Genomic DNA, 13,737 nt, shown 5'->3' with positions numbered 1-13,737 from the left:
CTCTGACATTAACAAGGCATTTGTGCCCACAAAACTGCCGCTCACCAGATATTTTCTCTTTTTCGAACTATTCTCTGTAAACCCTAAAGATAGCTGTGCTTGAAAATCCCAGTAGATCAGCAGTTTCTGAAATACTCAGACCAGCCTGTCTGGCACCAACAACCATGCCATGTTCAAAGTCACTTAAATCACCTTACTTCCCCATTCTGATGCTTGGTTTGAACTGCAGCAGATAATCTTGACCGTGTCTACATGGCTAAATGCTTTGAGTGTGATTGGCTGATTAGAAATTTGCATTAACAAGCAGTTGGACAGGTGTACCTAATAAAGTGGCCGATGAGTGTATTTGTGTACATACATTACATTATTCAGTACACTGTAAATAATGCTGGGTTCCACAGAATTGATTTGTGTTGGGACAGGATAATGGAATTAACCAGACTTATTAGTTTATACAAATTTAAGTAGATTGAATATAAAACAATTAAGTTGTCCCCCCCAAAAAACTCTAAATTTTTGTTGTTTCAGCTTATTTTATGTAAGTAGTTTGAACAAACAACAAACATAATTTTTTGAGGTACCAAAGGCAAATCAGGTAATAATCGAATGTAATAATTTAAGATTACAGTGCAAAAATTTGAACACCTCAATGAATGTTAACGAAAAATAAATAGAAAAAAAAATTCCAAAAACAATAAAAAATATATACTATTTATTTTAAAGATTGTAGTTTCCTCATTTAAAGCTATTTTAAATAAATTTAAATATATCATCTTTCTATTCTTATTTTTGTATTATCTTTTTACTATTTTAACAAAAAAAAAAACAGTTTAATAAAACTAAATTGTTAAAATTAACCAATATATATTGTCTATATTTACTGATAAATGGCTCAAAATATTCATTTTCAAAAAGGGATGTACTCGTTTATGCTGTACCCTGTACAATAAAAAAGCCTGTTTGTTTCTTTCCAGAGGAAAGCTCAGTCACAGCACTGCAGAAATACAGGGGCTGACGAGAAAAGACAGTGGAACAGCAGAGATAGTTGTCATCGCTAAAGCTACTGACAGTTTGGAGATGTCATTTATCATTTGGCTGAGTGCTGATATTGTGCAGCTGGGAAACAATGGAGGAACAGCTCCATATGTAGGTCTGCGGAGAGCACAGATCTACCTGCTGCCTGAGGGGAAATGTGTAAGACATGTCCACATCTGTCAGCCAGTGTTCTTATCTCCAGCGCTCTTTCATCTCTCCACCATCCTCACCTGGGGACGAGAAGCTTTCTCCGCTGCTCTCTGAGGGTCCGCACCGCATCAGACAAATTAATTACAATATACACAGCGCAAATAGACTGCACAAACTGTGTGGAGTGAAGACGGCGTCTGGGGAACACATTGTCAGGTACACACATGACATAAGCTCCAGAGAGGAACGCAGGAGCGAAAAACTCGGGCTGTCAGAGCTGTGGAAAAGCACCAAAGAAGGCAGGAAAAAGTGTACGTTAGCATTCATAGCCATTTCAAAAGAAGATGAGCTTGGTTGGTGGAGAAAGTCATGGAAGTATGTGAAGTTGATTTGAGCGAGGTTATGCCACTGATTTAAAAAACTATATGTGATGAAAATGCTGGAAACCTCACAACACTAGAAAACAAACAAAAAAGGATTACCTGTAAATCAGCCAGCACACTCTCAGTTGAAAGTTTGGAAAGAATGTTTTTTTTCCAAAGATGTCTCTCATACTAACCAGCAGTGTTGGGCAATAACGCGTTACTAGTAATAATACAAATAATCCTAATACTGTAACACATTACTTTTTAAATATATTAACTTCATTATCATTACAATATGACGCGTTTGTCCAGTAGTTGGTAAATTAAAAGTGCATTAGGTGCACAAACAGCGGAGCTGCGTACAACGGCCGCGCAGTTGTTCAAATCTGCATTTGCTGACAGACAGTTTGGGCTACTAATAGGAATTATGAGAGATGTCGGCCCGACTCTATTTTTTTTTTTTTTTTTCGGGGTTTTCACGTTTATTTTTGACAGGACAGTAGAGAATTAACAGGAAAGCATGGGGAGCAGAGAGAGGGGAAGGATTGGCATAGGACCACGATGCGGAATCGAAACCCGGGTCGCCGCGAGCACCGGAGTGCATGTGTCGACGCACTAACCACTACACCACTGGCACTGACGGCCTGACTCTATTTTATTGGATGAACATTTTTTTGTTTTATGCCTTACCCAGAATATTAAAATACATTTAGATCACTTACTTTAATTAATATTATTGTGTGAATAGACTTTCAACCAGTACAACAAAAATGTTTCTGAAGACAATCACCTACTGCACCTTTAACTAATTTTGGCTTCAGTTTAGCCCACACCTTTCTATATACAGTGGTGCGCAAGTTAGACCGAGTATGCGCGCCAGAGAGACCGAGATACTATTAACATTATTATTATGGTAAAGTTATGTTAATTATGTTTGGTGTTTGAAATAAATAAGCAAAATATCAAAAGAAAAGCACAATTTTCTTTTGATTTTCAATTTTCAGCACAATGCCACTTTAGCTCTCAAAAATGTTTTATGCCTAAATGGTGTTCATTAGGTTCAGAGGAGCACTATGGCTCTTAATTCTGCGAATTTGCATGTGGGATTTTTTTATCAAGAATATGTTTTAATCCAATGGTCAACTCATTCTTGTCTAATAATTCTTTGTGGTGGCGATATATGGATGACTGTTTCATTATTTGGTGTGGCTCAGAAAATTATTTACTTGTTTTTCAACAATTTTTAAATCATAGTAGTTATCATGGTAAATTTTTACTATCGAGTACAACTCATCACAAGTGAGTTTTTAGGCTCAACCTGATAAAGACCATGTAGGTCGAAACGTGACATTGAAATTTTTTGAGAGCTAAAGTGGCAGTATGCCAATTTTCTTTTGATCTTTTGCTACTGTTTTTTGATTGAGCACCTTTGAGATTTCTAGATTTAATGTAATGTGTATTTATAAAGCGCATTTACTGTGTATGGCCATACACCCAAAGCGATTCGCAATCATGAGAGGGGTCTCTCCACATCACCACAAGCGTGCAGCATCTACTCGGATAATGCGAAGGCAGACACATGACAATGGTGCCAGTGCGCTCCCCACATACCAGCTATTGGTGGAATGAAGAGACAGTCATAGAGCCAATTCGGTGGATGGGGATGATTGGGAGGCCATGATCGTAAGGGCCGATTGACGGACTTTGGCCAGGACACCGGGGTTGAACCCCTCCTCTTTACGAGAAGTGCCATGGGATTTTTAAATACCACAGAGAGTCAGGATCTCGGTTTAACATCTCATCCGAAAGACGGCACCCACTGACAGTATAGTGTCCCCTTCACTTTTACTGGGGCATTAGGACTCACACAGACCACAGATTGAGCGCCCCCTGCTGGCCTCACTAACACCACTTCCAACAGCAACCAAGTTTTCCCACATGATCTCCCATCCAGGTACTGACCAGGCTCAGCCCTGCTTAGCTTCAGTAAGTAACCGGTCTTGGGCTGCAGGTTGATATGGCTGTAGATGATATGGGCTGCAGGGTGATATGGCTGTAGATGTGTGCACATTTCTGTTTCTTGGTTGTTCAAATAAATAAGCACACATTTGTTATCTGTATAACAAAATTTATTAGTTTAGTAGACAGTGACACATTTCTGTTATATTTCAGAACACGTTATTTAACTTTATAGCGTTGTATTGCTCAGAAAAATTCTGTGATTTAAAAAAATTGTTTTAGATGTTTTATAGTTGTGTACAACAGCAGATTTTGAAGGAACATTTTTAAGGTTTAAATACAGCAACTTTTATGATGCAGAAGAATCTTTAATTTTGGCTTCTTTTTTTTCTAAATATATATTATTCAGCTTGTTTATCACCTTGTGATTTTTTTTATTTTTGTGCTGCTGATCTGACTTTAATAAATTATTGTTTAAAGAATACTTTTTGTTTAAGTCTGTCTTGTGTTTTAGTTGTGAGAATGCAAATTAATTCAAACTGTGAATTTGTTTAACAGTGTATTCTCCATGCAGCACTGACGTCACGTTATTGGTGGAAGCATTACAAATGTTCTTTGGAAAAGTAACCTAAAAATGACTTTTAACAGTAATGCATTACTTTTTGGTGTACTTTTTAAGAGTTACTTTTTAAATGAAGTAACTAGTAACTTTTATTAGTTACTATTTTATAAATGACTTGCACAACAGTGCTAACCAGTGCTGCCCTAAATAAGTTAATAAGTATATAAGCAAGTAAATTAATAAGTAAATAAATACTTTAATTAATTAATAATTTTTTTTTAATGTTTTTATATTTATAAACATTTTTTTTTTTACCTGTGATGGTAAATCTGAATACTCAGTTGCCATTAATCCAGGGAAACTTTAGAAATCATTTTAATATGCTTATTTGGTGCTCAAGAAACATATTATTTTATTATAATTAATGGTTAAAACTGTTTTTTATTTTTTATTTTATTTATTTATTTATTTGTTTATTTATTTATTTGTTTATTTATTTATTTTTTGCTGTTTAAGCAATAAAAATAATAATATCAGTTATGCCAAAAAGGTTGACGTTTAGCTCAAAAGGCTCCATTAATTAAAATTGTTAAAAAGTTTTCACAAATTTCTATAATTTACACTTAAACAACATACATGAATTCAATGCTAGGCCCTGTTTTTCTTCATGTACACATTGTGTTTAGGTAGGCAACTTGGAATATATAGTGTAGAGTTATTTCATTCTGTCATCTGTGTATAACAGACGAGGTCTGTGGTTTCAATTTACTCTGAACTTGCCATTCGCTAGCAATGTTATACGTAGAAGCTGTGCTGTTATATTTTGTACCCAATTATTTTATTTTGTGTGATGTAGTTATGTATTATATATCCAGCTTACTCAATTAAAAACAAAAAACCCTCCTTAGGTTGACACTAGAGTTGTAATCACCCTGTCTGGGTTTATGCTGCAATAACAACTCTTACTTGCAAGAAACACTGATTCTTCTGTTAAAATAACAATACAAACTGAAAAATAGCATTTAGCAATATAACTACATAGACATTTTAGGATTTATTATGGCCTTCAGTCTCCTGGCTGAGAATCACTGACCAAAGATATACAATAGCAAATCTTTAGAGAGAAAGATAGAGAAAAAAATCAAGGATAACTGATAAGTTTAAGTATAGCTAGAACAGACATTTTCCTAGAGCCTCCAAGCAAATAACTATCTAAGGAATTCAGATCACAGAGTGGGAGTGGAACTGCAATAAGACCAGTGGAAATCAATGGGAAATGTCTGTAAGCCCACAAAAAGCACCTGGACTGAAGGCCTGAACCAGACAGAAGGTAATGCTAAACACAGGCAATGTGCCATAATCAATGACACTCTTAGACAATGTGGGACTGGGGGCTGTTTTTCAACCAACTATATGTTCTGCACCACTAGCATCCCCAAGAAGAACTAAATATGAAAACAAATCATAATCTAAAGGCAGCTACTTTAGGAGGGAATCAGCCAACTATGACTTGCTCATACAGTAGCTGATTTTGTATATTGAGATAAGAGAACATATTTAACATGAAACAAAAAATTAAATACCGTGACATTGCAGTATAAAAAGCAGAGGTTAGAGGAGGGAAGAAAAGAAACAGAGGGGGATAGAGTTGAGTGGGTGGGCTGAGGGACGCATGAAGCGTGACTGTAGCTTTAACCTTCGTCACTGGCCCCTGACATGAGGACAAGACTTGAGCAGCTGCTGTCTTACCGTCAAACATCCCATAAGGCTTTGCTCGAAGGGCCGCTGGAAGGCTCGTGGGTCTCCGCACCAGTCCAGCAGCTCTGTGGCCGCTGTCTGGAAATTGGCCGGATTCTGTAAGTGCTGTTCAAAGAGAAGAACATCACAAAGAGCGCACGATTAATAAAAGAAAACAGTGAGGTTTTAGCATTCTCTCAATTTTTATTAGTAAAATAAATATTATTAAAATGATCACAATGTTTTGAAATAACAACAAAATACTTAATTATGCAGAAATCACTTGAATAATACTCTTGTGTTTACAAAGAAAAACTTAACTACAGGAAATCAAGAATGAGTATTAGTAAACGCACTAAATTAATAATAAAAAACATAAATATTTTGAACTACATAAGACATTTTGATGAACAGAGCAAAGATCATGGTCCTTGAAAGCAAATTGAAAGTGTAAACAAGTGAAAAACCCTCCCAAATTAACAAATGAAAAATAACAAATTTTGAGGGAAAACGTAGGGCTGGATGATAAAATCGATATCGTTATTTATTGACCGAACACCATTGTCAACATCAATGAAAAAAAAAAGTTTAGTATGAAGTTCGATAAGAATCGCCATAGTTTTATTAAAATGTGGCTATTGAGCATGTGCCTTGGAAGCAATGCCAATAAGCTTAGTGTGTCAGTTTGTCATTTTCAAGGGAGGCACGTGACATGCACGTGAACGGCGCACATTTTCCAGTTACACCTAGTTAAAAAACATCTGAACTTTTCCGAATGCTGCAAGCGCACTGTGATTCATATGAGTAGAACTAACCAACCTGCTTCACGCTTTGTATGGAATATACACATTTCAGTAATAATGGCAGACTAACTACCTAAGACAAACATAGTGCAACCAAACACTGCAGTGCTTTTTACTTTTCACCAAAAACTTGCATCAGAGCTGCAGCAACGATTTGTCTGTTTGTCATCCTCTGAGAAAACAGTCGCCTAATTACGAGAGACTTCATGTCAGAATAACAACACATGCGAAAATGAGTGCCGTATAGCAGCAGTAAGGAGACTGTAAGTAAAAAAAGAATGTAAGGATGTCGCCAGAGTGGCTTTTTGGTTTCTTTTCTTGTGCATCTCAGCCACTAGCTCCCAATATGAAAGATTTTTCAGACTAGGGCGTAATGTAGTCTTCACAATTTGTAATATTCAACATGTATTTGAATAATGATGGCTGGTTCCTTTACTTAAAAGCTCAGATTTGATGATCATAATTTGTTTTGTTTACAGAGTTTGAGGATTATTGTATCATTATTATTGACACTTTACAGATGTTGATCTACCTTTATCATTGCACACACTTTGTAACATTTTATTTATCAGGTTTAAGAGTCTCTTAAACACTTATGGTTAATTTATAATAAAGAGATGAGATATTTAGTTTAAATATTTTTGTTTTTGACTAATAAAACTATTTGCCTTAGTAAAATTAAAGTGGTTAAATAAATAAAAATCATAATATTCCTAAATTCAAAAATTCAATAATTATCTATATGGAATGATATGAAACACAATATTATAAAAAATTTTTTGCAATATCACCCAGCCCTAGGGAAACGGTCAATTAATGTTTTTTTTTTTTTGTTTTGTTTTTTTTGCAATATTTGAGTTTACAATATAATTAACAATGCTGAACTTTACATGCACAGTATGTGTTCTGTTATTTTACAAGCTTATTGTGCTAGTGCACATTATTATTCTTTAGGTAAAACAATGAATCTGTCCAAGATAATCCACTGTAAAAAAAAAAAAAAAAAAAAAAAATTGTAATCTTTAAACTAATCTGACCATTTGTTTCCATTTTTGGAGTGGTGCTCCTATGTTTACTACGTCTTTGGCCACAATTTTCTTAACCACACCGCTCTTACCGCTAGTTTGCTATAAGGAAATGATGGCCAAAAAAGTCCCGCTCCCTACACAATATTACATTTTAGTTGTTCGAACGTCAACATCCTAAAAAAAGTCTCAGCAACTTCTACTTTACATAGATTTTAAACCAAGAACATCTCTTTCAGCCATTAGAAGCAAACTAACAAGCAAATCCAACTCAAACAAATCATTTAAGATCAAGTAAAGCAAAAAGATATATAAACATTTTCCAACAGATTCTGCCTGTAATCTAAATCACAAACAATATTCCACTTCTACACATCATGACATATTAACAACCTGTACTCGACGAGAGCTGGTATACGTTGAGCTTAAAGTGGATATCGTTTTCACTCGACCAAGTGCTCCTGCCCTTTGACTCGGTGCATCTGCACAACCCTGCGAAAAACCCAGCCGGTAACCCAAGGCCTCCTGGTCCGAACGCAGCTGTGCATTCTGGGACAGATCCACCCTCCTGACAAAGAGCTCAGTGTGCTTCAAGGCCTCCTCGCACACCACAGCACGTCCTAATCCAGACTCTTCATCATCTTTTGTCCACTAAGATGTAATAGATCTGCACTTCTGAAAGCAATAGTCAAGCAGGCTGGCCAATAAGGCGAGCACAAGTGGAGGGGGGGCTTTGTAACAGAACTCAATGAGGAGAAGCTTATTCTCCTTCCCCCATTTTTTTTTTTGTTATTTATTGAGCGGCGAGGTTGTTTATCCTCCCCTCAGGACTGCCTTCCCCCCACCCGAACTCTCCAGCGACTGGTGGCGCACAAGACATGACAAGAAATTTAAACAAACGAGCAATCTGTACACCCTCTTCAGAGCTGCTGCACGTTTAATGCTCTGAGGAGGAGACTGTGCACTTTGAAGAGCATTATAGTCGAACGGACACCTCCTTTTCCTCAGCTCACAGCGAGGAAGCCGCATTGTCTTCCGAGGGCGGCAGAGGTCGCCATTTGAATGAGCGGCTTTGGTGTGTGTGTGTTGACAAAGAGCTCATCTGACAAAGAGCCAATGTCTACTGCCGCAGAACCCTGCTGAGTAAATCCTGCACAGCATAAGGGATATTCGGGTAGTGAACGTTCCCCCTTACGTTGCAAAAAAAAAAAAAAACCTCCATTTTGAGGGCTAGGCTTTGTTTAAACGGACATTCTGATGTCTGGGTCTGACCGTACGATTATCAGGAGGGGATGAAAAGCTGTTGTGATTGTGAGCGCTCGGAGCCGTGTGTCAGCAATGAAGGATTTTTGGCAGGATCGCAACACAGGTGTTAACGCAACAGCGGCCAAAATCTCAGCACTCCACCTTTTCCCTGCTAAGCGCACGGTGTCCAAACAGGACCTCTCCACCTCAGGGCAGATCTGTGTGTTGTGATCAGTCACTCTAGAGGCATGACGTCTTGTTGCTTAACCAGGACCTGACAACTGGACATCCAATTGTCTAGAATTGCAATATCCCTGTGCCAAAGAGATTGTGTGCTGGAAAATGAGGGTTACCTGCTGTTTTCATGATATCTACCATGTCAAGTTATAGGAACTAAGCTGCAAAAGTATGTAAATGTGAAGTAATATCGTGTTAAGTATTAAAATATTTACCTAATATGTTAAACTTTACACGAATAAGGAAATCCAGGAAATATTACAGTGTTTTAAATGAATCATTTCCAAGTTATTTCTTGCAAATTTATACTTAAATGTAATAAAAAAAACATAATTGATGTTTTTATACAATTTGTGTTTATATTGTACACAGAGATGATGATAATAATAATAATAATAATAATAATAATAATATGATTAATAATAACAATAATATGATTAATACCAAGATTAATAAAAATAATAATACAAAATAATAATAAGGATAATATGATTAAAACACTAAGATTAATAATAACAACAACAACAATAAAAATATCAATAATTATTATTATTATTTGTATTTTTTATAATAATTTGTTTATATAATATATGATTAACAGTAAAAAGATTATTAATAACAATAATAATAATATGGTTAATACAAGGAAAATTAATAATAATAATAATAATAATAATAATAATAATAATAAAATAAATAATATTAATAATAATAATAATAATAATCATCATCATCATCATCATATGATTAATACAAAGATTTAATAATAATAATAATAATAATAATAATAATAATAATAATAACGATGATAAATACTAAGATACGATTAATACTCAGAAAATTAATAATAATCACAATAATGATAATTAGTTTTTATAATAATTTGTTTATATAATGTATGATTAATACTTAGTTTAATAATAATAATAATAATAATAATAATAATAATAATAATGAGAGGAACATAATTGTGTATTAGTCTTATCACAATACTAAAATTTCGATACGATACCTTACAATATCTGTACTATTTCCGATACTGCAAGGATAATGATAAATACAGAAAATTAGTAAATGTTTAGCATTTTATTTAGTAATTATGTCAATTAAACTTATATTAAGAGGTGTTAAGTAAAGACATTTTCAAATTATTAAACTGCACTCAACCCTTAGCCCAGACAAAAGGTTTTAGAAAAGGTCAGGATCTTGAATTCCTAAGGGCAATTTCTCTCATCAGCTAATCTGTCAGAGGAAATCCCTGAGCACGAGCTCATTTCATCAGTCCTACACGGGACATGGACCATGAATAACCGCCTCCTCCAGCATCAGAATACTCTTCTGCAAATTTGTATTCATGTTCCATATGAATGATAATTTCTTCTTGCTTAAGAAGAAAAGAAAGACTGTCTAATTAAACCGAGTCGCTGTGCCGTGTTTCACTTATTATTTCTAATCATTAAATTCCTCCTCATGTTCTTGATGGAGAATGAGCCAAGAGAATTGTTCTGATCATCCAAACGTTCACCATGCATTCAAAGCCAAACACTGTGAATGATAAGAGTTTCACTTTCTGTTCGTTAACGGACTAAACTTGAGCTCCACAAACACGGCAATGAAAATCAAGCCAATGCTATTTGAAATTATTTTTAAGAAGTGGTATTGTTTTAAATGCAAGCATCATTGATCTGGGCGATTGGGTTCAATGCATCAGTTTGACTGGAGTTGATTGTGATGTCAGTCTGCTCTCCTCTCAGACAGTACAGGATCTCATTTTGTGTGATTGACAGATATTGGCTGCCGACTGCTCAGTGTGCGGCTTTAACTGCTGGTGAGGAAACCCTCCATGAGAAAACAGAGGAATTCTGTAGGAAGGCTCTGTAAATGAAAGTCAGATGGCAGTTCGAAAGAGTGGTTGTATGACGATGTAAGGTAAAAAAAGAAGAAAAGTCAACCAAGTCAAGAGAGAAAATGGTCCGTTTGATCGACATCACAATCACAACATGCTGATGGCTTCATGTGGGTGTTAGTCATGAGATTGGACATAATGTTTTACACCACTGTCATTATAACCAACTGAGGAACGTTGAGGGAAGAATGGATTGTCTGACAGGCAGGAGGATGATTGATTGACAGCATGACAGATTGATGAAAAGACAAAATGCGACAGAGAGGAAAGGAAACACCCCTATTAGATTGAAAGAGGATCAGGGTTTTGACATACACCTCACAAAAATGAGAACATTTGGAAATTGTCAAGATATTATCATTTACATATAGAAGACATTTACATACAGAAGGCTTAAAGGTACAGTAGTAAGGACAGCTGGTGACTGTAGCTATAAAAATATTAATAAGCATATGCAGTTGAAATCAGAATTATTAAAGATTATTTTTCTTTTCTTTTTTTTTTATATTTCCCAAATGATGTTTAACAAAGCAAGGACATTTTCACAGTATGTCTGATAATATTTTTTTTCTTTCAGAGAAAGTCTTATTCGCTTTATTTTGGCTAGAATAAAATTAAGAATAAAGTTTTTAGTTTTTTAAAACCATTTTAAGGTCAAAATTATTAGCCCCTTCAAGCTAGATTTTTTTTCGATAGTCTACAGAACAAACCATCGTTATACAAAAACTTGCCTAACTACCCTATCCTGCCTAGTTAACCTAATTAACCTAGTTAAGCCTTTAAATGTCATTTTAAGCTGTATAGAAGTGTCTTGAAAAATATCTAGTCAAATATTATTTACTGTCATTAAGACAAAAATAAAATAAATCGGTTATTAGAAATGAGTTATTAAAGCTTTTATGTTTAGAAATGTGCTGAAGGAATCTTCTTTCCGTTAAACAGGAATTGGGAACAAAAATAAACAGAGGGGCTAATAATTCAGGGGGGCTACTAATTCTGATTTCAACTGTATAGTGGACAAAAAGGAAATTGTGTTTCAGGCCATAAATAATCTAGTTTTTTAACAGTAACACAATATCTCACAATATAGTTAATTCAACAGGCAGTTTTCATAAAGTAAATCGACAAAAAGTGATATAATAAATATAGTGAAGAACTTTTAATTTCTGGAGCTCGTTAAATTGGATCATTGCAGATATTTTCAAACTCCTTTTGGCTGAGCTGATGTCAATATCTTTTCTGTTTTTGTGTTTTTGAGAAGTGTTAATTTACAAGTTAATTCACAGGTTTCAGATTATTATTTCTGATAATTGTTAGCTTCACACAATTAATTGAAATTAGACTTGTGATTCTATGACCCAATTGATGCTTTGTTCCTAGATAGAACTACATTTATTTTGTACATTTTTTAGTGCATTCCAGCAATAACCCCCTGAATTTCTCATGAAGCAGGCACTAGGACTCAGAAGGAGGCTGCTTGGCAGAGATATTGTTTAAAAAAAAAAATAAAAGGATTAACAGAGCAGATACTAAATTAAGCTTTGTATAATTAGCATCACAGTCAACAAGTCAATACTTTTTTCCTATATTCAGATCAATATATCAAACATGACCAGAATTTTATTACATAACTTCATGTAATGTACAGCTGAAGTCAGAATTATTAGCCCCCCTGAATTATTAGCCCCCGTTTATTTATTTTTTCCCAATTTCTGTTTAACGGAGAGAAGATTTTTTTCCAACACATTTCAAAACATAATAGTTTTAATGACTCATTTCTAATAACTGATTTATTTTATCTTTGCCATGATGACAGTAAATAATATTTTACTAGATCATTTTCAAGACACTTCTATACAGATTAAGGTGACATTTAAAGGCATAACTAGGTTAATTAGGTTAGCTAGGAAGGATAGGGTAATTAGGCAAGTTATTGCATAACGATGGTTTGTTCTGTAGACTATCAAAAAAATACAGCTTAAAGGGGCTAATAATTTTGACCTAAAATGGTTTAAAAAAAAAAAAAAACCTGTTTTTATTCTAGCCGAAATAAAACAAATAAGAGTTTCTCCAGTTTTTCCTAGTGTAATGTGTTACATCATTACACCTCAGTATGATGACCTGATCTAACTACGAGTGCTGTAGGTACTGCATGTGAGGTAGCCATGTCCACTTATTTACATTTTAACATTTTCTAATTTTCAAAGTATTTGCTTAGTCATATCTGAAATTATCCTAGGAGGAGTAAAACAGCATTTTTAAGCATCTCACGTGTTACATACAATCGAAAGCATCTTATAAAAAGCAGAAATGAGAAATGCGTCAACAAATGCATTAACCTCACAATTTGCTAAAAAAACATTTTTGTTTGTTAAAAAAGTACATTTTTTTCACTTCGAGTGCCTTGGACTTTGATTGCATTGTTTAACCTCACAATTATTGGTGTTACTCTTGCATTATTGCAACTATTTTCCACTTTTCACCGATTAAGCAAGATAGAGAGCCTATCTAAAGTGACTGGTGACTTTTTGTACAGATGACCAGAAGACCAAAAAGAGACCTTTTCATCCAAAAATTGGTCATTTCTAGAATACCACATCTTCACAATGTCCCACAAAAAGGCCAGCCAAACGTATGAGAGAACAGCAGAATGCATACAGTTATCATACAAAAAAATATTACTGATGTTGGTGCAAAAAGATGTAAATATGTG

At 34.7% G+C, this 13,737-nt stretch overlaps 1 protein-coding gene across 5 annotated transcripts in view; it reads right to left on the bottom strand.

The window, feature by feature from the left end:
• zmiz1a (zinc finger, MIZ-type containing 1a) overlaps nt 1–13,737 on the bottom strand; it is a 249,761-nt gene that overhangs the window by 55,888 nt on the left and 180,136 nt on the right. For 4 of the 5 annotated variants that reach the window (XM_005156853.6, XM_009307322.5, XM_005156854.6 and 1 more), the window contains exon 6: nt 5,821–5,934. In XM_005156853.6, coding sequence (XP_005156910.1) covers nt 5,821–5,934 — 114 coding nt within the window. 5 annotated transcript variants of the gene reach the window in all.

This window comes from Danio rerio, chromosome 13, assembly GCF_049306965.1.
Source record: "Danio rerio strain Tuebingen ecotype United States chromosome 13, GRCz12tu, whole genome shotgun sequence".
NCBI classification, from domain to species: Eukaryota; Metazoa; Chordata; class Actinopteri; order Cypriniformes; family Danionidae; genus Danio; species Danio rerio.
This window is presented reverse-complemented; position numbering and strand designations above follow the sequence as displayed.